This window comes from Poecilia mexicana, unplaced genomic scaffold, assembly GCF_051168715.1.
Source record: "Poecilia mexicana isolate PSO_F unplaced genomic scaffold, ASM5116871v1 scaffold_15, whole genome shotgun sequence".
Taxonomy (NCBI): Eukaryota; Metazoa; Chordata; class Actinopteri; order Cyprinodontiformes; family Poeciliidae; genus Poecilia; species Poecilia mexicana.
In genome coordinates this window covers 17,459,941-17,487,793 of record NW_028263384.1, presented here as the reverse complement: position 1 = coordinate 17,487,793, position 27,853 = coordinate 17,459,941, and the positions used below count along the sequence as shown (strand labels likewise).

General features: G+C 37.7%; 1 protein-coding gene across 1 annotated transcript; it reads left to right on the top strand.

Moving 5' to 3' along the window:
* Positions 1-202: 202 nt before the first annotated feature.
* Positions 203-23,773, top strand: LOC106904223 (ATP-binding cassette sub-family C member 2-like). The gene is made up of 32 exons (XM_014968439.2): positions 203-825; positions 2,921-3,097; positions 3,193-3,330; positions 3,425-3,565; positions 3,657-3,779; positions 4,706-4,761; positions 4,938-5,184; positions 5,326-5,513; positions 6,779-6,956; positions 8,029-8,283; positions 9,168-9,233; positions 9,358-9,495; positions 9,584-9,730; positions 9,814-9,898; positions 10,013-10,079; positions 10,854-10,980; positions 12,286-12,462; positions 12,612-12,779; positions 13,216-13,399; positions 13,533-13,674; positions 13,780-13,882; positions 13,981-14,200; positions 15,222-15,376; positions 15,580-15,735; positions 17,620-17,819; positions 17,951-18,077; positions 18,205-18,306; positions 19,276-19,419; positions 21,558-21,716; positions 21,801-21,967; positions 22,276-22,470; positions 23,458-23,773. The coding sequence occupies exons 1-32, from the start codon at positions 781-783 to the stop codon at positions 23,585-23,587; spliced, it is 4,707 nt and encodes a 1,568-aa protein (XP_014823925.2). The 5' UTR covers positions 203-780; the 3' UTR covers positions 23,588-23,773.
* The last annotated feature ends 4,080 nt before the right edge of the window (positions 23,774-27,853 follow it).

The following is a 27,853-nucleotide window of genomic DNA, read 5'->3' as shown; positions in this document are numbered from 1 at the left end:
CTGACTGAAACACAACGGTTTCTCATCAGGCTCATTACTATTCAAGTCATGTTAGTTGAGAATTTAATTAAATCTGATGTTAGTGCTGAAAATAATTGGTCTCATTCCAGACTCTTTCTCATGCAGAGAAGTGGAAACACAACAGGAAAGTGGCCATAATGATCCCCTCCCTCCTTTTCCTAAACACACTTCCTTTTTTAGAGAGCGGTTCCCCCAACACATGGAAAACTGCACTGTCAGACTTACGCAAGGTTTTTCTCTCTCTCTCTCTCTCTCTCTCACCTTCTCCCTCTTTGTCATTACTTATGGACCCTTCTCTGCTTGCAAAGTTAAACTTCAGACAAAAATGAGCGTAGAGGAGTTTACATGGGCTGGAGAAAAATTAGACTTGGTCGTCTGTATGGTTTTCCATCTCAAAAAGGATCTGAGGACAAAACAAGTCGCTAGAAGATTAAACCTCCAGATTTGAATTTATTTTTATCATTTTGCTGCAGCATCTCAACACTTTTGTTGCTGCTGTGAAGTACCTTCTCAGAGCGGGTTGGTTTAGATTGCTTGTAGCTTTTTTTTTTCTTTTTTTTTTGGAGGGGGGTTGGTTTTGCTTCAAAGGTTCCTGGATCAAAGTCCTTCGTAGCTACATCCTGAAATTGTCTCTGTTCTGCGGGTGGACAGAGGAGAGAGCAGCAGTGTTTGAGTGGAGCTCAGCTGCAGTGGAGCAGAGGGCACGAGGAGTCTGGTCGTCAAATCATCGCCGGGCGAGTGAAGCTAACACAACGGATCATGTGTGCTGCGCCTCTGGAGGAGTACTGCGGGTCAGTCTTCTGGGTGAGTTTAACAGACTACAGACGTTCAAAAGTGAAGTCATGTTTTTTATCTCGGGATGAATGCAAGCATTGCTTCTTGTACAGACATCTGCTCTCTAACTTTTATTGAATAAAACGTTTGTTATAAAACTTGTTATATTTCCTTGTGTGTTTTACGGTTTTTGTCTTTAAAAAGTTCTGGGTTTAATACAACATTTAAAACAATTCAAGCACAGTAAGGTTTAAATTCATTCTATCTCACAGTTGACAAAGTTTTTGTGTCATTTCTTTCAAACTGTAAGTGGAAACCAAAAGACATGTTTTGCCTTTGTGAGCATATTATGTGACTGCAATGAGGCTCTTCCTGGGCATGATTCAACAAGTCCAAGAACCATAGAGAGAGGTTAATACTGCAGCTCATTCTCCTGAAAAGTAGAGCGCCAGTATTACAGCAGCTGTTTTTCTTTTACTCATAGTACAGTGTTTTTTTTGTTTAGAAGTTAATGAAGATATTTAAAGGCAAGAAAAGTTATAAATGAAAGAATGTTAAAGAGTTGGTTTATTTACATAAAAACAGAGTTTGTAGTTGGTAATCAATAAACTACAATCAACTTCCAAACATACAGTATGTACCTAATAAACTACCGTAAGCTGCAGTTGACAGAACGAACTCATAAACTCTCCAATCTCTCGTTGTAAAACTCTGACAGTGATTTTGAGCTTCTCCTTGTTACAGATCTGTATGATTGGATTTTCAAGTGTGTGAATCATGTTCTTTTCAAATTATAAAAATGTTTTGCAACTTTTTCAATTTTTTTTGAAAAGCTTCAAGAGCCACAGTTTTTAACGCATTACCAAGATGACTCAACTCAAAGATATGATTTCATTTACAATTAAAGTTGTTTGTTTGTCTTCGCACTTTAACATCAGTTCTCCTTAGAAATTACAGTGAGAGTGACAATTTAAAGAAAGTGTTTAAACAAAGCATTCAAGCATATGTTATCCAGAAACTCTATCCTGAAAATCAATTGAAATTGATTTGTGATTGAATTGAAATGACTTGTTTGTAAAGTGTTTCAAGACGACTTTTGTTGTGAGTTGATGCTCTGTAAACAAACAAAATTGAATTAAGTTTGAAATTCAGGAATTACTCAAGAAAATAACTTGTCAACATAATTCAGAAATTCACACAACCAAAATTTCAACCTAATGGTATCATTATCACTTTATTCAAAAAAACAACAACAAAAAAACAGTACAGAGGGCCGTATAAGGAAATACATCAAAATATGAATAAATAAAATCAAACTAGAGGGATACAAAATTTCTGACTTCTTTGCTTTTGTAAACAGAGCTTCAAATTGTGAGTCATTATTCTCTGGGAGTTTTGGCAACTACTATGGCGCCTTGGTTTTTGCCTTAGTGCTTCATTCTCCTGTACAACTTCCCAAAGGAGTTGCTGGTCATCTTGCACATAATTATTCATTCTGTTCTGTGCACATCCCTCACTGTGTGGATTAACTTAGCCACCGTAGCAAACATTTAGGTCTGCAGAGTGGATCATCAGGGCTGACCTTCCTTCCCATCAGTACTTGTACAGGTCTAGGGTCTGAGACTAACAGCCAACGTTCCTACAGACCTCACACATTCTGGACATGAACTACTTGGAGTTTTACCTTTGGATATTTGTAAAAGCCAGCCACCATGGACAAAGTTTCTTCCCCCAGGTTTTGATTCTGAAGAGAACAGTCTCAGAGAGCCCAGATCAATAGCATGCATATTTGCACTCATTCAAACATGAGTGCAAATATCATATTGCACTCGTATAGTGTACAAAAAGAACACTATACAATGTTCATTTTGTTTTTAGAACACTATAAAGTGTTATTTTAAAACACATATTTTCAAATGAAAAAAAGAAAACAACAAAAACTCCCCACACCACCAACCAATTTTATATATTTCTATTTTAAATTATCTGACACTGAGAACAAGTGACCAAAGTCTAAGTTTGTTTGTGTGCACGTGCTTGGCCAGTAAAGCCGAGTCTGATTATTACAATTATTCTGATACCTGTTTATGATGCGTGTGTGTACATATTTGTGTTTGTCCCTCAGAATGCGTCCTATTTGGAGAGAGAGGACCCTGACCTCCCAGTATGTCTGGAACAGACAGTTCTGGTCTGGATCCCTCTGGGCTTCCTCTGGCTAAGCGCTCCATGGAACCTCATGTCTTTATGTAAAAGATCACAAGTGAATACAAAACGTCGGACGAAGCTCTACCTCTGCAAACAGGTATTGTACAATTAAAACACTCTGATTCTTTCAGTATTTGATGCTGAGATGAAAACGTTTTAACAATCAGTCTGATCTTTCTCTTCCCTCCTCAGCTTGTCGTGTTTCTGTTGTTTCTGACGGCCATTGGAGGCCTGATTGTCACATTAGTAGAAGACTTTGGTAGAAACAGCTCAGCAGAGAAAAATTCTGCTGTACACTACACAAACCCAGTCCTCTTCGCTGTCACATGGGTAAAGTTTAGGTTTTAGGTTCAGATATTTGCTCTAATATTTAAGATGTAAAGATTATTTACTGTTTTGCGATTTGACACGTTTTGTTTTTCAGATCCTCCTGGCGTTGTGTCAAGAAGGAGTGAGACGAAAAGAAGGAGCAGTAGACTCTGCTTCTCTTTTCCTTTTCTGGCTTCTCCTTGTCATCTGTGACATTTTCCCTTTCCAGACCCTCCTACGGGAAGCCCTTAGGCTGGTATGAGCAACCACAGATCAGCTATGGGTTTATATTTGAATGAAATATTAAATACAACATCTCTCTTACCCTTTAACATCTTTACACCCAGGGAGAGGTCAGAGATGTCCCTCGTTTCTCTCTTTTCTACATTTCCTTTGGTCTGGAGGTGATAGCCCTCATTCTCTCTGCTTTGGCTGACATCTCTCCAGAGACAAAGGAGCTTGTGAAAAAGGTGAATTTTGTTTTTCTTCTTTTGCTTAGAAATGGAAACACTACAGCACATTGGGGAAGATGTTACGAAGATATTTACTAGTAAACGTCTTCCTAATGAAGCTACTGTCATGAAATTCACACCAGTTACCAGTGATCACAAGCACATTCTATATACAAAGAAGTTGAAACAAAGCAAATGGCAGAATTATGTGTGAAATGCAACAAAACCGGGAATAAGTTCTGAGCACACCAACAAGGAAGATGTAACAAATTACAGAAATCTAACACAAAGAGTCATCGCTCTCCTATCAGTGAAAACTGCATAAGACGTAATGAGCACGCTGAAGCTCATTTAAGGTTTGCGACACAACATTTGACAAAACAATGAAATACTGGGAGACTGTTGCTTGACATATTACTGCTCGTAGTGTGGGCACCATCTTTTAGAATATGTATTTGCGGATTTAATTTCAGGAAAGATGAAGAAATTTAATGAGTGATTTTTAATTGGAATCTGAAAATGAAACAAGTTTAGATTTTTTAAGCAAGAAAGTGATCCCAAACAGTGCAGACAACTCTCTTTTGGTTTCATAGAAATAATTTAAGGCCTTTAGCAACCCAGTTGATCACATGACATGAATCCAATTGAAATCAAAGGAAAAAGAAAGAGTAAGTTCAGATTACATAGAAAATACCCAAAGAACCTTCAGAAGACAGTTTGTGTAGAAGAATGGGTGGAAATCCCACCTAAGAAACATATTTAACTAGTTTGAAGACACAGGATTACACAACCTATTTTTATATTTGGTGAGAATTTTATGTTAATAGCTTCTTTATATGCATATTTGTAGTACTATATATTAAATAACTCCATCCTTATTTCTTTGTTTGTTTGTTTGCCCCTAACAACCTCCATGTCTTGGTTTTCTGTTCTTTGCATTGCAGAATCCAGAGGCTGGTGCAGCATTTTTGAGTAGAATCACTTTTAACTGGATCAACAGGTGAATTCAACCCCATTTTAGAAAGAATTTGAACAAGAGATTGAATGGCCAAATGAATGAATTAAATCGTAAATAGACTGAACTTTTACAATGGTTTCCATTAATCCCCCTAAAAGGGAAAATTAAATAATGCTACTTCTTGTGCTGCAATCTAAGGTTTCTTCTTTCTTTTCCAGCATGGTGGTGAAAGGCTACAAAACCCCTCTGGTTCAGGAGGACATGTGGGAGCTGAACGAGGTGGACAGCACCTCCTACATCACCCAGCGTTTCAATCATCACATGAAGTTTGAGTTGGGTAAAGCTCGGATCCGATTTCAAAAAGAGTTGAAGGATAAACTGATCAAAAATCAAGGCAAATCTATGGAAGCACCTTCTCACAGCAACGGTCTGGGGAAAGGTGTGAAACAGGATGTGCTGATGATGGTGAGAACCTTTAAATACACCAAGCAACCCGTCTTTAATCCCCAATAATAATTGTATTTTCGACAACAACACTGATTCTGTTCAGGTGGTCCCCATATGCTGTTGTGTTCCTAAAGAATGTGTTTACATATTTTACATCAGGAGGAAAAAGGAAAGAAAGATGATGAAAATAATAATAAGAAGAAGAAGAAACAGAAGGAGGACACAAATTATCCAAATTCATGGCTGGTTACCACCATCTACAAGACATTTAAATGGCTCCTGATTGAATCTGCCTTCTTCAAACTTCTGCAGGATCTTCTGGCTTTTGCCAGTCCTCAACTCCTGAAGTAAGTAGAAATAATCAACAGGTTAATCACTATGTAGGTTTCTATGGAGGTCCTAACACGATTAACACTAGTTTGACTAGTGAGCTGGAAAAGGGTAGAGTGCCTTCTCCGGGCCAGGGGGGTCATCCTGCCTCAAGTGGAGGAGTTTAAGTATCTGGGGATCTTGTTCACGAATGAGGGAAGAAGGGAGCGGGAGATCGACAGGCGGATTGGCGCAGCGTCTGCTGTGAAGCGGGCACTGTACCGGTCCGTCGTGGTGAAGAGAGAGCTGAGTCAAAAAGCGAGGCTCTCGATTTACCGGTCGATCTACGTTCCTACCCTCATCTATGGTCATGAGCTTTGGGTCATGACCGAAAGAACGAGGTCCCGGATACAAGCGGTCAAAATGGGTTTCCTGTGCAGGGTGGCTGGGCTCTCCCTTAGAGATAGGGTGAGAAGCTCGGCCATCCGGGAGGGACTCAGAGTAGAGCCGCTGCTCCTCCACATCGAGAGTAGCCAGTTGAGGTGGCTCAGGCATCTGGTAAGGATGCCTCCTGGACGCCTCCCTGGTGAGGTGTTCCGGGCACGTCCCACAGGGAGGAGGCCCCAAGGAAGACCCAGGACACGCTGGAGGGACTATGTCTCTCGACTGGCCTGGGAACGCCTTGGGGTTCCCCCGGAGGAGCTGGAAGAAGTGGCTGGGGAGAGGGAAGTCAGGGCCTCCCTTCTGAAGTTGCTGCCCCCACGACCCACCCCGGATAAGCGGAAGAAAATGGATGGATGGATGGATGGATGGATGGATGGATGGATGGATGGATGGATGGATGGATGGATGGATGGATGGATGGATGGATGGATGGATGGATGGATGGATGGATGGATGGATGGATGGATGGATGGATGGATGGATGGATGGATGGATGGATGGATTAGTTTGACTTTACCAGATTTTTTTATTTTCCACTAAATCTATCTAAAGCCTCATACAAACAAGTTTTCAATTTTTTTAATCAGAAAAAAAATGACTTCAAAGTTGTTCCAGTGCTCTAGTCTGACCTTGTGAATGTCTAAACCTTCATAGTTTAACTATTTACTCCTCATTGATTAGTTGAGACATCCACTGATAACACAAGGACAGCTTGAGACGAAAGTAAACAGAAACTCATTTGTAAGCGAGGAAAACACTCCTAGGTATAGGTAATCCTATGCCTTCAAGATACTCAAGAACATTATGAGTGTCACATGATCATCATATATGTTGGTTAATGTTTTATTCTCTTGCTCAGGTTGATGATCTCCTTCACTCAGGACAAAACCAGCTATGCCTGGGAAGGGTATTTTTATGCCGTGCTGCTGCTGGTGGTGGCTCTTCTGCAATCATTGTTCTTGCAGCAGTATTTCCAACGATGCTTCGTTCTGGGGATGAAGGTTCGAACTGCCCTCATGGCTGCCGTGTACAAGAAGGTAACAGTCAAAATGACGGCTTGATAGGCGCTGGATAACAGAAGTTCAAAACTGCAAAAAAAATATATATATAAAAAAAAGATTATGAAGTTTATAGTTCTATTGATGAGATTGCAAAGATACAGAATGATCTGAGCTTTTTCCAGGTAGGAGGACCATAGAGTGATACTCCAACCCACCTCTCCCAGGATCCTGTTCTCTGTCAGCTGGCCAAAAAATTATTTTTTGCCTTACTTCCAATATAAACATATTTATTGGTTTTTAAAGAATAACTGTTAAGATATGACTGACTGCAGGGTGGCCACCAGAGCAGATACCACAACTAATTGACCAGCTAATGTCAGTTTGTTAAATTTGTGCTATGACACAGAGAGCAGAATGGTCAAAGGATATTATTTTCAGCAGAGCTTTTACTTAAAGGGACAGTGAGGCTTCTGCCTCACAGATCATCTGTCCCCCACTCAGCTCCTTCAGACTAGCCAGCAGCTGGTGGAGCAAAAACAGCTGGTGGGGCTTCACACCTGCTGAGCTCATTATATCCGCTACACTGCAGTGCGATGCTGGTAAAAACGTTGTTGAAGGGTTAATAGAAGAGTAGTGTTGTGATGACTGCTGGAAGGCGTAGTGCCAGAACGAGCAAGAGTTTCTTAAAGAGACAGACACTCAATTTCAAGGTGCCAAATTACAAAGTCAAATTTCTTTGAATTCATATTTGGTATATACAGTATTTTTAAAACAACTGAAGGTAACGTAGTTACTTGATTGAGCTATAAAATGATGCTATGTGGCTGTAAAAAAAAACATAATACTGTCCCTTCAAAAAAATACTGCTACTAACCCAGCGGGTCTTAATTCTGAAAATTTGTTGAAGTCTGTGTATAAAAAACAGTAAATATATGGCATACATATATTTATCAAAATTGTAGCAACCAATATGTTGCACTGTTTAAGCAGTTGCTTTTCTTTTTGCACAAATAAATATTCTATATGCTATACTTTGGTTTTTGTGCTCATGAAGTGAAACTTTAAGTTTTTTTTTCTCCATCTTTCCTTTCGCTCTCTTCTTTCAAAGGCGTTGGTGATGTCTAACGACAACCGCAAAGAGTCAACGGTCGGAGAAACTGTGAACCTCATGTCAGCAGACGCCCAGCGCTTCAACGACGTGACCAACTTCATCCACCTGCTGTGGTCCTGCCCTCTGCAGATCATTGTGTCCATCGTTTTCCTGTGGTTGGAGCTGGGACCATCAACACTAGCTGGGCTGCTAGTAATGGTGCTAATGGTGCCAATTAATGGATTTTTAGCAACCAAAGCCAGAAATTTCCAGGTGAGCAAATGGGATAAAAAGAGAATGTTTCCACAGTCAACATACAGCAAGTTAATCTCAAATTAGAATATGTTTAAGATGCACATTTATTCATGTAATTTGTTTTAAGACGTAGTACTGAGAGTGTGAACATTTTCAAGCCTTTAGTAATTTGTGATTATTATGTCTTCCACAAAGCTGCAAAAAGGTAATTAGTAAAAGAAAATTACTTTTGTAGCTTCATTGTGTGTATATCTATACTACTTATTTACACATAACACAGCAGAGCTCTGTTCAGAGAGCGCAGTATTCATGCATGTTGATGGAAAGTTGAGAGGAAGTGAGTTGGGAAAAGATGAGCAAACAACAGAGATAACTGCAGCCTTGAGTAAAGAGTGAGGCAAAGTTCAAGAATTTTTGAGTTTCTGGTAGATTTATGAGGCCTAGTTGGTCATTGGGTCAAGACCCTCCATACACACCTCTCACATTCTTATTGTTAAGCCAGTCCTGAAGCAAAAAAAGAGCAGTTTTTCCTCCAACTAACTTTCTTCAATACACTTTATTGTGTGTGGACCTATAAAGTCAAGTGTTTGAACTAATTTTTTAGCATCATGCTCCAAGGAAAACATTTTTGGTTTGTTGTTGTCATTATCAAAATCAGTATAGCATTATAAAACCTTATCTGCCTACGTTGTGACTTAGTCTTGACAAAAGGCTAATGGTTTCCTATCATAGTCATAATATTTAGTCTCAGGTCATCAACCCTTGCATTCATTTTATAAATGTTTGTACTTAAGAGTATAAATGTTTACCAACCCCTTTGGATTGCTTATTAATATTGATATCTATTTTGTTACTTAATTATTAAAGGATGAATAATGAAGTATTTTACCTCTGCTTTTCAGATAGAAAACATGAAGTTCAAAGACAAGAGAATGAAGATAATGAACGAAATGCTCAATGGAATCAAGGTAATTTATTTTGTCTGTTACTGTTTGGAGACATTTGAACTCTCTTTGTTATATTTACATCCTGCGGTATACTTTCTTCATGCCTCAAGTTTTCACCTTGTCCTCGTTCACCATCTCTCAACAGATTCTGAAGCTGTTTGCGTGGGAGCCGTCCTTCATGGCTCAAGTTGAAGATATCAGAGGAGAAGAACTGAAGGTGATGAGGAAGTTTGCCTATCTCACGTCCGTCTCCACTTTCATCTTCACCTGCGCCCCTGCTTTGGTGAGTCACGTCAGATGCTTTCAAAGTGAAACTAAAATCCTGCAAGGATCCTTGATGCTAACCCGGCCTGTGCTTTGTTTATGGACAGGTTTCTCTGGCCACGTTTGCTGTGTTTGTTGGTGTGAGCTCAGACAACATACTAACTGCCGAGAAAGCCTTCACTTCAATCTCTCTGTTCAACATCCTTCGATTTCCGCTGGCCATGCTTCCGATGCTTATTGCTTCCATTGTGCAGGTAGATAGACTGCTGTAATTGCTACTTGGACACAAGTCAGAGCTGTAATAAAACTCTAACTATCTGCTGATTTCACACGTCAGACAACGGTGTCTAAAAAGAGGCTGGAGAAGTTTCTGGGAGGAGATGATCTTGACAGCGACATCGTGCGTCATGACCCGAGTTTTAGTAAGTCTGTCTTTTTTTTTTCTATCCTGAGAAGTGATGATAACATGTTGATCAAATCTGTCAGATTTACTGTTTTTCTTTTTTTTTAATTTGCATTAAATGTTTTTCTTTTAGATTCTGCTATCAACATATCAGACGGGTCCTTTGCTTGGGAAAAAGACTCTGAGCCTCTACTGAAAAAGTATGTTTGCTTTGTTTATTGTACAAGAATTCCTGGGCACAGTTGAAACCAGATGTTAAATCAGACTAAACTTTTGCTGTTTTCTTAAAGTTAGGATTGTTGTTTTTTTTCCCCTATTTACTATATGCCAGAATAACAACAGAACATTGAAGAAGTTTTTTTTATTTCTTTTACGTTCTTGAAATCCAAAGTTTACATGTCTCCTTAGTATTTAGTAGAATTGTTTTTTAAACTGTAGGACTTGGTTCAACCTTCGCAAAATAGTTTATTTTTCCCATTTTTCCTGAAAATACAAATGTAGTTTATTCATTTGTGGGCCGTCTTGCTCACAGACACTTACTGGATTTATTTCACTGTGCCAATCTCCATGAGGTGTATTGATGGAACCAGTTTTCTGACAGCTGGCTTGAGATTCCCATGCAATTTATGCTAAATGTGCCATCTGGAAACCAAGCAATGAACCAGACCTGTGGAGCTCTGCAATTCTCTTTCTTGTATTCTGAATGATTTCTTTGATGTTTCCATGCTGGCACGGGTTTTTTCTGGATGTCTTAGGTACGTCCAGAATTAGGCCTTCACGTAGCTCAAATGTGAATTAAAATATCAGACGCTGAAAAGCACAAACAAGAAAAAGGTTATGATCTGTTTACAAAGTTTATGTACATGTCTGGTTTCAGCCATATATGTATCGCAATATTGGGCCACAAAATTCCCTTTTAATCTTTTTTTAAAATTAGGAGGATATACAATATGATTTCTGCCTGTGTTTCCCAGTGTGTCGCTGGATATCAAACCTGGTCGGCTGGTAGCCGTAGTGGGAGCTGTGGGCTCAGGGAAATCATCACTCATGTCAGCCCTCCTAGGGGAGATGCACAGCACCAAAGGCTTCATCAACATTCGGGTACTGCTTGATTAAAGGCTTGATTAATGTTTATTGAATTGCATTAGTATGCTTAATGATATCTTCTTTTTTCTTAGTGTGTTTTTAATCCCTTATGAAAAGATTCAAGTTTGAATCATTGGGTGGTCCAGTGAAGTATTGGTTATTGTTTTGCTCAAAAAAACTGTTTTCGAGAAACCTGTAGAGAAAATTTGACCCTGTTTCTATTATCAATTTGATATTTTTTCAAAAGGATTTGCATAGGGGGAGCACAGTTGCACTTAAAAACGTTTATAAATGCAACAGGGATGATATAACAAGCTTTCTTGAATCAATAAAAACGTTGTGACAAAGTTGAAGAAAAGACAAAGATTCACATTGAATTAAAATATCTATTGTCAAGTTTACTCTTAAAACTTTCTAGTAGCTGCTCTGTTTGAGGACAAAGTTCTGTAATATAATAATAAAAAAAGTCATATATCAGATAAAAAAAAGTACTCTACAAGTGCTGTAATCTAAAATATATAATATTCTGCTAAGTGGCAACATCACAAAAAAGACATCCTTGAAAAACGTACAAAACAGCCATTAAGTGGCACGTTCATTTAACTGGAGTATGAAAACAACACCTTAAGCATTTCATTTTCTTAGAAATGTCTATCATTGACATTATAATGTTTTTAGAAAATTGGAATGTGTGTTTTAATATTTTATTTCAGCTTCTCTGATTCACTTTTTGCACGTATTTCCACTTCCACATGGGTCTCTACTACTTCCAGCCTGAGGTCGGCTGAATTTATAGCTGTGTGTGCTGCAGTATGGCTACTGTGTTTTGTTGTTGACGTACCATTCATGTTTGAAACAAATCTCACCTGCATGAAGTGCAAGTGTAAATGTTGAGCTATCGCTATAGGGGGCACAGCCAGCAGATGTTTATTTGGATTTCAAGTGACAAGAGACACAGTAAACCAGCAAAAGTGCAGGGCACATCTCATAATCTGAGAGTGGGTTTTGTTTTACAAAACGTTTAATGAACATGTTTTGCATAGCCCATAGATCTATGGGCCCATAGATCTATGGGCCCATAGATCTATGGGCCCATAGATCTATGGGCCCATAGATCTATGGGCCCATAGATCAAGCATGAAAGCTTGAAGAAGCTTTCATGCTTGATCAAGGAAACATGAAAACTTCCGTTTAATCATCAGAGTTGCTTATTACTGGAAACAATCCAACCCTAATGCAAAATAAGTGGCATTCAATCTGAAAGTAAGAGTGTGGCTACATGAGACTTGCACCTTATGTTCTTTTTGTATTTCCACCCAGGGCTCTCTTGCATTTGTACCACAGCAAGCCTGGATCCAAAATGCCACTCTGCGGGATAACATCTTGTTCGGCTCTCCCTATGAAGAGCAGAGGTTCGAAGACATACTGGAGGCGTGTGCTCTGGGCCCCGACCTCAAGCTGCTGTCTGCAGGAGATCTCACTGAGATCGGAGAAAAGGTAGGTTCGTGTATTTAGATTTTGGTTCAGACATGTAGGTATGCATGTGAGTTTTGACCGAATGTTATATGGGTGTGAGGTAAAATAAAAACCTTGTGGGGTTATGAAGCCTCATATTATCAAGTGTGTGCTCTCATTTTTGTTCTCAGGGTATCAATCTCTCAGGAGGACAGAAACAGCGTGTCAGCTTGGCCAGAGCAGCTTACAGTCAGGCTGATATTTTACTGTTGGATGACCCCCTGTCTGCTGTTGACTCTCATGTTGGAAAGCATCTATTTGATAACGTTATTGGACCTAAAGGAATTCTAAAAAACAAGGTTTGTACTTGTCCTGCTCTAGTGTCTACAACACTAAAACTGAAAGTGAAACAAACCCAGTCTACACAAACACCCAAAGACTTGTGCAGATAAGAAACATGATGGGTGCATCCATCACATCTTATACAGTCTCTATTGTTGACATTGCCTCTTCCTGCTACATCAAAACCCAATTTATTTGATTTGAACTTATGATACTCGCTGCAATTATGAGAATTTCCGAAAATAATGACAGGAAGTGTAAGTAGTTCACTGTTTCTTAGTGGCTGAACTATATTAAAAGAATCCCATTAGATGAAAATGTATTTAAATTAGGCTTTATGTAATACTATCATTATCTGTAATGTTTACCATAATTTTTGTATCAATGTAGGGAAAAAAAAAAACTAAAATAGAAAATATGCATGTATCATTGAATATGCTTTTTTCCCTGCAGACTCGTGTCCTGGTGACTCACGGAATCAGCTTCCTGCCTTACGTAGATGAAGTAGTAGTTTTAGTAAACGGACAGGTTTCCGAGGTTGGTTCCTACCAGAGCCTTCGTGCTAGTAAAGGGGCTTTTTCAGACTTTTTGGACACATACGCCAAAGAGCAAAGTAATCCGACACATTCAAAAGAAGGTAATTGCATCATTCATGGCTATAAAAGCCTGCATTATTACAGTATGTGTGTATTGGATCATTACAGAAAATGATGCTGCGTTGAGCATCCCTGTGTAATCATGTGGATGGTTTTTGATCAATGCCTTTGCAGATGGTTACCAAGATATAGAAGACTTAGAAACCATCCCTGAGAGAGATGACGCTCAGGCAGACTCTCCTCCAGAGGACGCTGTTTCGTTCACACTTAAGAGAGAAAACAGCATCCGTCGCAGCCAAAGAGGAACTGGGTCCAGGTTTGATCACATTGTTGTCTTAAGTAGCAAATGACATTGTTTTTCTTGATACTTCTCATTCAAAATATATTATTGTACTCATGTTTTTTTTTGTCTTTTCTACAGTTTCAGACTAAGGAAAAACAGCACTTTAAAACCAACTGAAGATATTGGTGAGACAAAGAAAGGTCAAAAGCTAATAGAAAAGGAGACTATGGAAACGGGGCAGGTATACAATTTGAGCCTACCTCATATAGCAACTGAAGTAAACCAAAAGATGAAATTGTAGAGTCTGTCCTCTTAGTGTGCTCTCTCATTAACATCCAGGTAAAATTCTCAGTGTATCTCCAATACCTGAGGGCCATGGGATGGTGGTATACTTTTTGGATCATCTTCATTTACTTCATCCAAAATGTTGCATTCATTGGTCAAAACTTGTGGCTGAGTGACTGGACAAATGATGCAGCAGCTTACTATAACATCACATACCCTTCCCAGAAGAGGGACACCAGGGTAGGAGTGTTTGGTGCTCTTGGACTGGCTCAAGGTAACTGCCCTTTTATTTTATAAGTTTCAGATTTAAGTCATTTGGTTTGCTTACACTACAATATCTCACTTACTTAATACCTGGGCTGACAAGTTGTAACTTGGGCTGTGGTTATGACGTAGCAGTTAAGTTGAATATTTCAGATTTTGTGGGGGTTGTAGAAATCATGTAATATTCATGGTTTTCTGAAGTGTTTAATCTCTAATGACTTGATATTGCACCGAAAGTGCCTCAAAATTATTTTGTGAGGTGTACATTCAAGAGCATACATTTTCTGTCCAAGAGTGACAGTATCTGAAAAGGGAAATACATTTTTTTTTATTCTATGCACCAGTTTGCGCTTAAATAACACTTTTCTGCTTAATGATGTTCAACCTTGAGTTAATGACTTTCTCTTTTATTGTTACACTGTGTGTCTTATTGTTCAATTGTCTTTGCTGAAACAGCAGTATCTGAAATGTGTTCAACCTCCAAGTCATTTCAGAGAGTGGAAAAAATAACTATTCAATTATAAACCTTTACAGCTTCTCTTTAATGGGAACATTGTTGATATGGAAACTGTTGGTAAAGACAATGGAGAACACTAAGCTGGTATTGTGGTTGAAAACTTAGCTCTGCGAAGGTGTTAAATAACATCCTACATTAAAGTTTTTTAACATTTAATGTATTTTTGCGGCCATGTTCTGGTTCTATAGACCAGTGGGAAGTACTTGCTAAAGAATCAGAAGTTGAATTATATTGCAAATAATTTTTGTGGAGAATGATGTTGCTGGTGCCTAAGTGCTTTATGGTGGTATAAAATTTTCCATTGATGACTTTCAAGGAAATGGTCATGTGCATGCAGGGTTTTTTCATCTGTCACTGCAGCTTTTCCTAACAGTCCAAAAACACAAATATTAGGTTAATAGCTCAGTCTGAGCTTATCTTAGGTGTGATTTTGGGCAGAATGATTGTTTCTTCAGTTTGTGTGTGCGTCACTGACACTCACATGGGACATTCACCATATATGTTTATGTTACAGGTATTTTAGTGTTCCTTGGCACACTTCTCCTAGCCAATGCCTCAGTCAACGCGTCTCGGATTCTGCACTCAAGACTGCTAAACAACATTCTCAGAGTGCCTATGCTTTTCTTTGACACAACACCAATTGGTAGAGTCGTTAACCGATTTGCCAAGGTGGGGCTCTATTTATGTATTATTATTATTATTATTATTATTATTATTTTTTTTTTTTTTTTTTTTTTATCATTGCTGTATTTATTCACCCTTGCAAATCTCCTTTGAGATTTTACTGTTTTAGTCTGCACTCAGTCATTATAAGTAACTAAATAAAGATTAACGATAGTAAGTCACCTTACACCCTTCTTGTCTTCCTGTAGGACATATTCACAGTGGATGAAGCCATCCCTCAGTCGTTCCGCTCCTGGATCTTGTGTCTACTAGGCGTACTGGGGACACTGTTTGTCATCTGTCTGGCGACTCCGTTCTTCACCATCATCATCGTTCCTCTGGCTGTGATTTACTTTTTTGTGCAGGTGAGTGAACCCAAACACAGGCAGATTGAAACAATATGGAAAAGAATAAATGATAGAGTGCCACAAAACAATAATATTATAATATTTTTTTTTTAAATCTGGTACACTAAGTGACTCTCCTGTCTTAGTTTCACCCTCTGTTAGTAATAATACACAAAAAATGCTAACAGGCACTTTAACTTACCTCATCTAACTTGCAGAGTTCAAGATCAAGCATGGCTTACAATAAAGCCCCCTTGATGTGAACAGAAGTCATCTTCTCTTTGCTGTTACCGACTCACATCCCTATTCACTCTTTTTGTCTGTAGTTAGGGTTATAGGAAGAAAGCTGGATGGTGAAGTAGCACGCAGCCTGAGCTGACTTCTCAGTTGAGCTCTCAACCTCAGCACCTGTACGTGCTTCCATTATCATCTGTATAAGCCAGATGGGTCCTCCACTCTTTAGCTGCGAGAAATTGGTCTCTTCACTTACTTCTAAAATGTTTAAATTGTCAAACCACAAGGACAGATTTCCACTTTTACTGAGCTTGTCATGGATAAATCAGAGCTGAGGCACAGATGTTAAAGTGCTTCTACTTTGCTTTTAAATCAACTAAATTATAAAAAAAAAATATAGCAGAAAACCTCCACAGACTGTTATGCTTTTGTATAAAATATCTGTTTACAAGCATCTTTTCTAAAATAGATTAAAAACATTAATTTGGTGATTGAAGCCTTAACAATTCTGTGAAAAAGTAAATACCTTTTTCCTGCATTACTTAATTTATTTTATTTTTTTTACTGAATAGTTAACAGTGTCGTGCACAGTAACTAAACTAATCCCAGGTTTTCCGTCGATTCAAAACTCCAGGGCTCCCTAAAAGTTTAAAGTTAGTAAAGATTTAGGAATAGCACTCAGTATTTCACGGGGTTCTGTTGCATTATAATACGTAACATGATTGGTGAAAACATTTTGCTCAGAAATTATAAAAACAATTACCTTTTCGCCTGCACACAATGAATTTAGTTGAGCAAATTAATGAAGAGTTATGAGTCTGGTGCCAACTGTTTTGAAGCGTGTAACTGGCATCAAACTCTGAGGAAGACGAGATCAAGTCTTGAACCAAACCAGCTGGAGATGATTATGATTAACATTGCTGTAATCACACCAATATGTTTGCTGTGGCAAACATTTGAAGAACATCAACTTGTGGAAGCTCATTAACAATTAAGCTATTCTATAAAACGTCTCCAGACAAACTACGACTAATTTTTAGTGAGGTGCACTGCTACTGCATTGCTAATGTTAAAAACATTAGCATTTTAAAAATAGTCACATAAAACATGCCAGTATATTGTCCTAAAACCTGTCCAGTAAAAACAAAAAAAAAACAAAGGCAAATGGCCATCAGTAAAAATCCTAACATTTCAGGGCAGGATCTGGAGCAAGTCTTTTTCTGGAGCTCAGTTCAACAAAGAACACCATTTCAGGTGGACACCATCGCATTTCCACCCTCAACCACAATTCATCTCATCCTCATCTACTCTCTAGGTTTCCTTGTACCTCTCCAAAACGGGCCACCATTTTTGGCCCATTTAGCCAGTTGCTGTTAAATGGCTGCCAGTTGCAGCCATTTAACAGCTGCAACTGTTAAATGTATGTATTTTTTGGCAGCCAAAAAATACATACACACATTACCCACAGACATTATTAGTAAAGCCCCCCTTCCTTGTCCTCCCTCCACACTACATAGATAATATTTATTGCAAAAGTGTATCTTGTCAAATAAACAATCTGTTCTGGGAGAGGTGTGATGAAAAGTGTCTTGGTTTTATAAAGCTTTTTCTAAAATGATCAACCCAAAATCAACTGTTATCAATTTTTTGTTTTCTCTTCACCACCAGCGATTCTACGTAGCAACTTCACGACAGCTGCGCCGCCTGGACTCAGTGTCTCGCTCGCCTATATACTCTCACTTTGGTGAGACTGTGTCAGGTCTGTCTGTGATAAGAGCCTACAACCATCAGGAACGCTTCCTGAAACACAATGAAGTAACTATTGATGAAAACCTGAAAAGCGTCTATCCGTGGATCGTGTCAAACAGGTCAGTAATGGAAGGAGACCTTCAAAATAATACTTTTTAAAAGTACTAAGTGATGGCAGATTTTTGATGGAGCACCTTTTCAAAATGTATATTTGTCGGTTTCAGTGTATGATGTTTGTTTTACTCAACAGATGGCTGGCCATCCGCCTGGAGTTTCTGGGAAACCTTGTGGTGTTTTTTGCTGCTCTTTTTGCTGTAATATCCAGGGACTCCCTTGAGAGTGGCCTGGTTGGTCTGTCCATATCATATGCCCTTAATGTGAGTCGCTAAATCTCCTTAGCTGTACTTTAGGACAAATAGCACTAAAATAACAGGAGTAATGAGTGAAGATATTAACAAAACCAGCAAAAACAATTTAATTTCTATTCCTTCTTTGGATTTCCAGGTAACTCAAACCCTCAACTGGCTGGTAAGGATGACCTCAGAGCTGGAGACTAATATTGTAGCTGTGGAGAGAGTCAGTGAATACTCTGAGCTTGAGAATGAGGTATGTTGTCCTTTATTATTTCTCCACTACAGATCTGCTTGTCTCGCTGTTTCCTATGTTGACATTTGTATGGCATATAGAAGACGTATGTCACTTGGATCACAGCGTGAGGAAATAGAGAATGGAGAAATTCTTTAACCATCAATCGCTGTGGTGTTTTTTTTTTTTAAGTATGTGAGCTGTTTTCACATGCTCAGTGAAATTCACAGTATTCTACTGTAAAATCACCATTACATTTCCATGACATCAGCTTTTCTTTTCTTTTCTTCTTTTTCATATATCCTCTCATAGGATTTTTGGCATAACATTTGGAGAAACTGGTTGTTGCCTACATGTACTATGTCTGCTTTGCGCTGCAAAAAGGAATATATAGGACTGTATCCTAATTGTTCAACTGACTTTATTAACTCAGATTTGAATCTGACACACTCGATGCAATAATCAAACAAGAACCTGTGTTGAATTATTCGGTGTCCCATTCTTTTAGTTTTTTGTCCTTTTAAACCGTCGGGTCGCCTCCGAGTGCTCAAACATATATTAGCCAAATTAACAAGACAGTAAGGAATGCCTTTCACTTCCACTTGAAAGCATCCAGCCTGTTTGATTTAACAGCTGAGTCGACATTTTAGAGTAGTGAGCATGTGTTGGAGCTTTGACACTCAGCACTTGCAGGGTTTACTGACAAGTCCAACCTATCTGTGTCCGCCTATATTGTGTGGTTATCAAATCATGTATACAACTGGTTGAGCTGTTGTATTGGAAATTACGATATTATCATGGCATCATGTGTTCCACTGCCATTAGTATTATACTCTGGTATGCAATACTGCTATGTCCATATTACAATGATATTATATATGACACGTGTATTACACATTTGGATAGTTCCACCAGATATACGTCACGGATACATTCTGAACATTATCAGCCTAACTTGATAACGTCACTGATGAGCCTGTTGTTCTTCAGGCTCCCTGGGTGACTCAGGATCGGCCTTCAGAGAAGTGGCCTGAAGCAGGAAGGCTGCAGTTTGTAGACTACAAGGTCCGCTACAGACCTGAACTGGACCTGGTCCTGAAAGGGATTTCCTGTGACATTGGCAGCACTGAGAAGGTTTGTGTGTGGGAGATTTTCTTTTAACGTAGGTGTGTGTCACTGTTTATGAACCATATAAAACAACCTTCTATCATTCAAAAACAAAAAAAAGGGGGTTTGAATTAATAAATGTGTCCGTGTGTTCATTTTATACCAGGAAGGTTATATTAAGGTCAACTCATTGCATCTCATTTATTGGCAAACAATCTGAATTTGATCATCACCTGAAGGGCAACTGGTTATTATCAAAAAGGAAATAACATGCAAATTGAACTAAATCAAAATGTGAAATCTTACAAAACTGTAGTTTTTAAGTAGTTTAACTTAATTTTAACTGAGCATAATTGTTCTTTGAAGAAATGCAAACAGCCGCCAGGTTTTTAGGTCCACACCTTTTTATTTAGATTTTCTAAACTCATTGACTGTCACAAATTCTGCATACAGATACCAACTTAAGCATCATATTTTAAAACTATAAGGGAATGAAGCTCAGTAGATTTACCCTAAACCTAAATGTCAAGTAATATCAGACATCAAAGAGAAACGACAATAGCTAAAAGGGAACGGTGCTTTAATGGACCATATTTATGGGGAAATGTTGTTCCCATTTCTCTTAAATCAGGAAAAACAGCAAAACTTGAAGGAACTCAATCTGCAGTAAATTAGAATATTGAATAAATTGTGAAATAATTATATAAAAACTTTCTAATTAGACCATAATAACAACGTTGTGAACTACAAGTACAGATAGGATAGGTCTGTTGTGAGCTATGGAATAAATCAACCATATTCTTCTCTTCTTTTTCTTAGCCTTTCATCTTTAGAAAACAGCCCTCATCTCTTGTTGACTCTGTTCCTCTCAGCTAATTTTATTTGTGGCCTAATTTAGGCCACCTATGTTTCCTGGATTATTTTGTTGATGAGATTTGATTTACTTTTTATTATTATTCTGGTATTGGCATTAAATCTGGACAAACCACATCTAGAAAGAAAGGAGCAAATAGCAAATGTCAGAGACATAAGTTTACTTTTTTAATGCAATAAATCACCCTTGTGAAATTCTTGGCACTACAGATGTTCCATTTGGGACTTTTGTGCCTCATACCAGTCCAAGTCATTTGTTTGATATGCACTAAATTAACAAAAAATAAAACCAATATGTATTGCTTAGAAACCCGATAGATGTAGATGGTAATAATTCGCATTTCTTCGGTATTAAACCTTACTTATAAAGAATGTCAATATTGGTTTGGCTGGTTTGAGTTTATTGTACAAAGAGGAAACATAATGAAGAACGTTTGTTTTTGTTCTCACCTTTGTTGTCTCACAATGTTCATTTCTAGTTTACATACTAGAAATGTCTAAAAATATATGAAATTGTACCATGTATTTGATTTGTGTAAGGTGTGGATAGGGTAGCTCCCTCTGCAATACAGAGAGTTTTCTGTGCACATGTTGCTGGAGGTGACAAAACAGATCACATACAGTATTTGTCTCACACCTTGAACATTGTAGTTAAGGGCATAAAAGGAACAGACTAACACCTCTCTGATGTCAATCTTTGGATGATAATTTGTCTTACAAAATGTTATCTTTGAAGCTATTTGTGTGTGGACAGAGTTTACTAGTAGATTTAGTTTTAGACTTCTTAAATTAGGTTCTTTGCTTTGCACATTGTAGTTATTAATGACTAATGTTGCTGCTCTGCAATTGGTCCTTTTCCACTATGCTCTTGATTTGAAGGAATGTTGAGCCTTGACAAAACATAGGGATACTCCAAATGACACTGACATTTTTGTATGTCCTACATTTGTCATATTAAATGTCCAGTTGCATGATGGCACCACATTATTAACACACCAGATTGTGTCAGGATTGTCCGTCCCTTCATATCTGGAGTTTGAGAAAGCTCTCCAGGAGACCCACAACTTTAGATTGAGACATTCCTTGGCTTTAAATAACACAGCAAATTTAACATTAATGCAGTTATTGGCTGCAATCTGAGTAAAAATGTCAAATAATTTTATTCATTCATCCTATTCCAACTGTCTGTGTTTTCTAAAAGATGGGTTATGCAAAAAAAAAATAAATAAATAAATTATCATATTTGGATCTCAATTTTATGCTAAATTGAAGTTTTCTTTCATTACCTTCAGATCGGTATAGTGGGCCGCACTGGAGCTGGAAAATCGAGCCTGACAAACTGCCTGTTTCGCATAATTGAAGCAGCTGATGGACATATCCTAATTGATGATGTAGATATCTCTAAAATTGGACTGCACGATCTAAGAAACAGACTCACAATCATCCCACAGGTAAACACCAAAGACAAAAACAAATGCAGAAACAAGATAATCTTTTCTGCTAAGTATGCTAACCTATGAGCTTCTGGAGTGCAGGATCCAGTCTTGTTCTCTGGGACGCTGAGGATGAACTTGGATCCATTTGACAAATTCAGCGATGAGGAGCTCTGGAGAGTGCTGGAGCTGTCTCATCTGAAGGACTATGTAGCTGGGCTGAAGGAAGAATTACAGCATGAGGTTGCAGAGGGAGGAGAAAACCTCAGGTGGGCAGCATAAACTTAAACAGTGATTACAATTCAAGTCACAGTAAAGAAATGCAGAATGTGAAAACATGCAGCTGTTTGTAAACTGCTGGAATACTTGAGTTTTCAGTAAACTGCAAATTAATTAACAATTGATTATTCCAAAACAATATCGTTCCCAACACAATTCCTTCCTAAAATAAGATGTTTGTCCCACATGTACACAACACTTCAGTCTAGCCTGATATCAGTCCCAGTGAGTGTCCACATGGGATTTTATTTTAATTTCTGAGAGCTCCAGATAAGATCTGAACATCCGTCTCTTCCAGTGTCGGTCAGAGGCAGCTGCTGTGTCTGGCTCGGGCTCTGCTGAGAAAGTCTCGGATCCTGATCCTGGATGAGGCCACTGCAGCCGTTGACCTGGAGACAGATGACCTGATTCAGACTACGATCCGCAAAGAGTTCTCCCACTGCACGGTGCTCACCATCGCCCACCGTCTGCACAGCATCATGGACAGCTCCAGGTGAGTCCGCGTTCGGCACGAATGTCTGAAATGTCCTCACAGATGCTTCATTCTACTTTAAATGCTTGTTTGTGTCTGAGGGAGATTCAAATGGTTTAAAATCACAATTGATCAATCAATCAATCAGTTAAGAGATATATGTCCATACACAAATAAAAGGGAATGTAAAATATAAAAGCAAAATTCAAAATATAAAATCTGGGATAAATACAATCTAAAATGAATAAGAATAATAAAAAAACACAATTAATATGAAATAATTTACACGTAAATTATTTAATTAGTTCCTCTTTAGACTGGATGAGTAACACAGAGTAGCTGCTATAATTATACTGTTTGCAGCACTACCTAATCATTCACTGAAATTGAACAGTACTTAAAAGTGCTTTAAGTGTGCAGCTTTTTGCACATAAATGGTGCAATTCTTTCTCACTTGATACGTTGTGAAACGTCTCTGTTTTCGAGTCAGGGAAGAATGACTCAAATATAAAGTGAGTGACATGTAAAGCATGTTAAAACAGCACCATAGACATGACCGCTTCCTAGCCCATAACTCACATTTTTAAAGTCGATATTGTCAAGTGTTGCCTTGAGACGTGGTCATAAAGAATATGTTGTAATAAGATAACTGTTTATGTTGTGACCTACACCACCTGAAGACAAAACGCATTACATTTTTACAGAACTGCAATTGTTTTTTCTCTAAAATACTTTTACAGCTTGAATGTGAAATATTTTAGTGAAAATAAACATGAAACCCTGAAACAGACTCAAAGCGGAGAATGGCCTTGAAAATATAATGAAAAAGCTTGTTATCCTCATATTGCCTACTGTTCATATTTGTTTCTTCACTGACTTTATTGTTCTGCATAAAACACAAACAGTGCACGTGCATGTCTCTTTCATTTTGCTATGTTTTCTTTTATCACTGTCAGAATAAACACCTCTCGGTATGTTATGACATTAACACATGTTCCTGCTCCACAGGGTGATGGTCCTCGATGCTGGTCAAATTGTAGAATTTGATTCTCCAAGCAATCTGATGGAAAAGAGAGGCCATTTCTACTCCATGGCCAAAGATGCTGGAATAACAGCAGAAAGCCTAACATCTCTCTAATGAGAAGTGCTTTAACATTTTTTTTTTTTTAGATGTCTTAATTTTCAGAATTTCTTTTTTCTGGTTTTGTCCAAAAACCATTAAGAAACATTGCAAGATGTGTTGTATTTATAGGAAACAATTTGAAGAAATGATATTGCACATGTATATAATTTTTATATGGGAACAATAAACATTCTTTCTGAACTAATGGGTCATTTATTTACTATTTTATTTTTCATGACAAAATTAGATCTTTACAGGAACTGAATCGTTATGTCCTTTTATCATCAAGCTCTTTTGGCACTGTCTTTCACATTGGTGACAATACAATGTAATTAATTTGAGTAGGGTTGTCAAAATCAATATTTAAATACTATCAGTGGGGCAAAACACTCTTAAAAGATGCTTTTTGTCTTAAAATTGATACAAACTAAGCCATTTTTTTAGTCTAAGTTATCACATATCTTTATTTAGCAGTGCTGCAGACACACACAGACCCTCAACCCGTCTGCTACGAAGGCAACAAGTGTTACATCCGCTAAGTAATTTGTTTAATACATTTTCGGATAAAAGAAATTTAATATGAAAGGCAAGCAAGATGATGGGATTAAACAACAGAAAAAAATAGCAGCTTAAAAAAAAAGGACAACTTCAGGCTTCAGAGTCTCAGTTCAGACTGATCAGTACCAAATACAAATTTTGGATTTTGTGACCATCATTTCTCCTCATTGCTTCCACCAGCATAGAAGCATAAAATGCCCCTGACTACCCCGTCTGCATCCTGTTATGCTGCTCATAAAATACTATCGTCTCCTCATTGATAGTGAATATAAAACCAATTTTCGAGGTTTAAAAAACTTCCAAAACAGGAAAATTCTGCAAGTTGTTTGAAACCTTTTAGAACATACTTTTCTCCTTGATTCTTAATTTTACAATCCCTTTAGGCATCACACCGCGGCGAAGATGATTTTCTGGAGTTAAAACCAAACATCAAAATCTGAAAGAAAGGGTGTTCAGTCTTTGATCATGGAGTGGTTGTTTAGAACGGGTCCAGATTTTCACATACGGCATCTTTCAGGTTTACAGACAAAGAGAGAGTACCAAGCGAGTGACATTTGTCTGGGCAAAATGCCTTGTTCTTCTTGTTGTCAGAATGAGCAGACTAGTTTGAGATCATTATTTGTGGAATAGCATCTCTGCCTGGAAAGTAAAATCTTGAAGCAGACTGTCAACAACAGTGAAAGACTGTAACCTTCTTTAATCACCTCAGAGCTGAGCGTTGACTGAGACTTTGCCATTTTGGCCATGATTTGATTCATACAAATCATATTTTTCTTCCACATCCTGTTGATTTTGATTTCCATTTTAATGCATTTAGATTGTTTTTGGCTGAGGAGCCTATCATTCCCCCTCTTCTTATTTTTCACCACTGCTGTTCTGAACAATAACTGGAGTGACCAATGTTACTGCAAAAAAAAAAAAGAATTCTGCATTTTATTTTATTTTATTTCCATTTGGGTCTCTATGCTGTAAAACAGTTAAAGTACTAAAAAAAACAACATTCAAGACATTTTTTGGCAATAAGTAACATAATGACATAATTAGTTTATGTCAGTGGTGGCTAATTTAGAGTGACAGCCCTAAAATAGCTCATTCTGAAAGGAGCTCAAAGTAGGAAGAACTGGCCAGGTGAAACCTCATTATCTGAGAATGATTTTGAGCAAAAAATGTAATGAACATGTTTTGTACAGCCAATAGACATATCCTAGCCTGAATAAAACTCAGTCCCTTGTCCTACTTGCTTCATACACAGGGTCTGGGCTAAGTTTGCCCATGGTGTATGTTTTACATCAGTTTGATGCTTAACGGTTTACCAGAAACTGCCTGAGCTGTAAACAACCATCCTCCACTGTGAAGAGAGAAGTGCCGATCCGAAAAAGGCGACTGTGTTAATTAAATATTTGGAAGTGTGACCAACATGGACTGAAAGGCTTCCTTCTCTGCCTTTGCTAAAACTACAAGCAGACTACAATTCTAAAACAGTACAGAAAATCTGTGTCATTTTTCACAACTTGTTCTGTTTGCTGATTGGAAACAATTTGAGTCAAGTGGAGAAAATCCCGACTGTGATGTAAGTATGAATTTTTTTTAAGTGGAATTACAAAAACAGAGACTATTGCTGTGGAACCACTAAACATCTAACTAGAACCCATTTTTACTTACACTCTGAAGGCCACCTTGGTCTTTAGGTTAATGTGTCCCTTTTACAACCTTCCCAATTAAGTTACATTTGCTCCACATCCTTGACACGACAAAAGAAGAGCAATATCTTTTACCATACTTCATGCTCATGTTTCATAAGTGGTTTGATTACTCCTGCTAACAGTTCTGTCATTTCTGCTGTTTTCTGTCACCAAGCCAGATGCGACAACTTCTTATTGTCCGCAAGCTTTGAACCACATACTAATTTCCTCTTAGACTTTGAGGTATTTGTTTTAGAAATGTATTATCAATATACAACAATTTCTTCATACTATCATGATTATGCTCAAACAAAGGCTTGACTTTGGTTAAAAAAAATATTTTTTAATTATTTGGTTCTTTATTCAGTCATTTATCAGTCACCAGTATTCGAAATACGTCAATCAATTAATAATGTATCAAGAAAGCAATCTCATTTATGCTGGTAAACTTCTAATGGATAGTTCTCTAAAATGACCTGATAATGATCAGGTTCTTCCTTAGAATATTAAATGAAAACCTAATCATACCAAAGTTTATGAGTTTAAGGAAAACAACATGTTTTCCCCTATTTTTCCTGATGAGCTTAACATCATCTCCAATTTGACCATTTTGTAGTCAAAATTTTGCAACCTTAGCAACATTAATGTTTCTACTGACTGGTAATGAACAGGATGTTACTCAGGCACAGGCCATTTCTTCAGGGCTTCCTATGTTTCACTGTTAGCTGACAGTCTACTCTTATAAATGTTAATTACACAAAATGGCAATAATCCAAACAAATCATTTAACTTGTGCATTTTCAGCTAAAATGAATTATAATTTTTCTGTTTTAAGGAATGGTGCCAGAAAAATCACAACCTGTAATTCAAGGAATTCAAAATGCCGTAACTTGAGCAAAATCGTTGCACATGCCATTTCACTTTCACAAGATATTCTGCCTTGCAGGCATTAGCCTGGTACATTCATGTGTTCAAGATTTTACCAGCTATGACTAAGAGTGTCTTTGTGAAGGATGAGAGAGAGAGAGATAGAGAGAGAGAGAGAGAGAGAGAGAGAGAGTGTGTTGGAATCAGAAAGGGAGTAGCAGAGACACTGAGGTACTGAAGGAGGCATCCAAAGCAGGAGATGTTTTTTGTTGTTTTTCTTTTTTGCGTTTTGCCATAGAGGAGAGCCGCTGGTATTTTCTCTGTTTTCCCTTTAGAGAAAGGTAAGTCTAATTTTACAAATCTAAACGGCCAGAGGTTTTTTTCTGTTTCTCTATGATACTGATTCTCTGTCCTTGCTGTGTCTGACTCAACAGGTTACTCCAGTTAAAGGAATCTTTTTAAAAATCATTTTGTCTTCACTTAGAAAAACAAAATCGATTTAGAAATTAAATTATTTACAGATTTATCTGATGCAAGTACTTTTAGTAAGACTTTGCTTGTATTATTTTATGCTAACTTCATTTAATGTTATTTCGATAGTTGTGATAAACCAGTCTGAATTCTCAACAAAGCTTTTTGAATATTCTTTATGTGTTAGTTAAAAAAAAATTAATCAATCAGTAATTCTTCCAAAATCTTCCTAGATTTTCTTGTTCCTCTAGTATGGGTGCGTATTCTATCGAAAATGTAAGGTTTGTCACATATGTTATTCTTTTGTCAAAGATAAATCTCAATATTTACATATAATATTTGTCATATCTGCTATAAGTAGGTAAAACATTTAAATGATTCCAAATTCCGTGTAAGAACATAGTTGGAGTTCTGTAATTACATCAGACCTATTACCTTGTAAATTGCTTGCCTGAACAAATGTGCTCCCTCTTCTTTTTGTTTTGACAACAGCTAGAACACTGGATTTTGCAATTAATTTATGCAAAACCAACAGAGCAGCATATTTTGTACAATAAATCAAAGAAACCTAAATATTATTCTGAATAAATTCCATTTGATTTGATGATTATTTGGTGACATCACAACTGTATTTTTATTGCAAATAATCCAACGCAATTTTCCTCCTAAAATCTTCCTGTAGCTATCGCCTGTCTGCCTCAAC

Bases quoted from the DNA above. Each gene is read 5' to 3' on its own strand.
- LOC106904223 (XM_014968439.2), top strand. From the start codon at position 781: ATGTGTGCTGCGCCTCTGGAGGAGTACTGCGGGTCAGTCTTCTGG. The intron at 5,185-5,325 runs GTGAGAACCTTT...ATTTTACATCAG, and splicing joins AACAGGATGTGCTGATGATG to GAGGAAAAAGGAAAGAAAGA. The intron at 9,731-9,813 runs GTAGATAGACTG...TTCACACGTCAG, and splicing joins TTATTGCTTCCATTGTGCAG to ACAACGGTGTCTAAAAAGAG.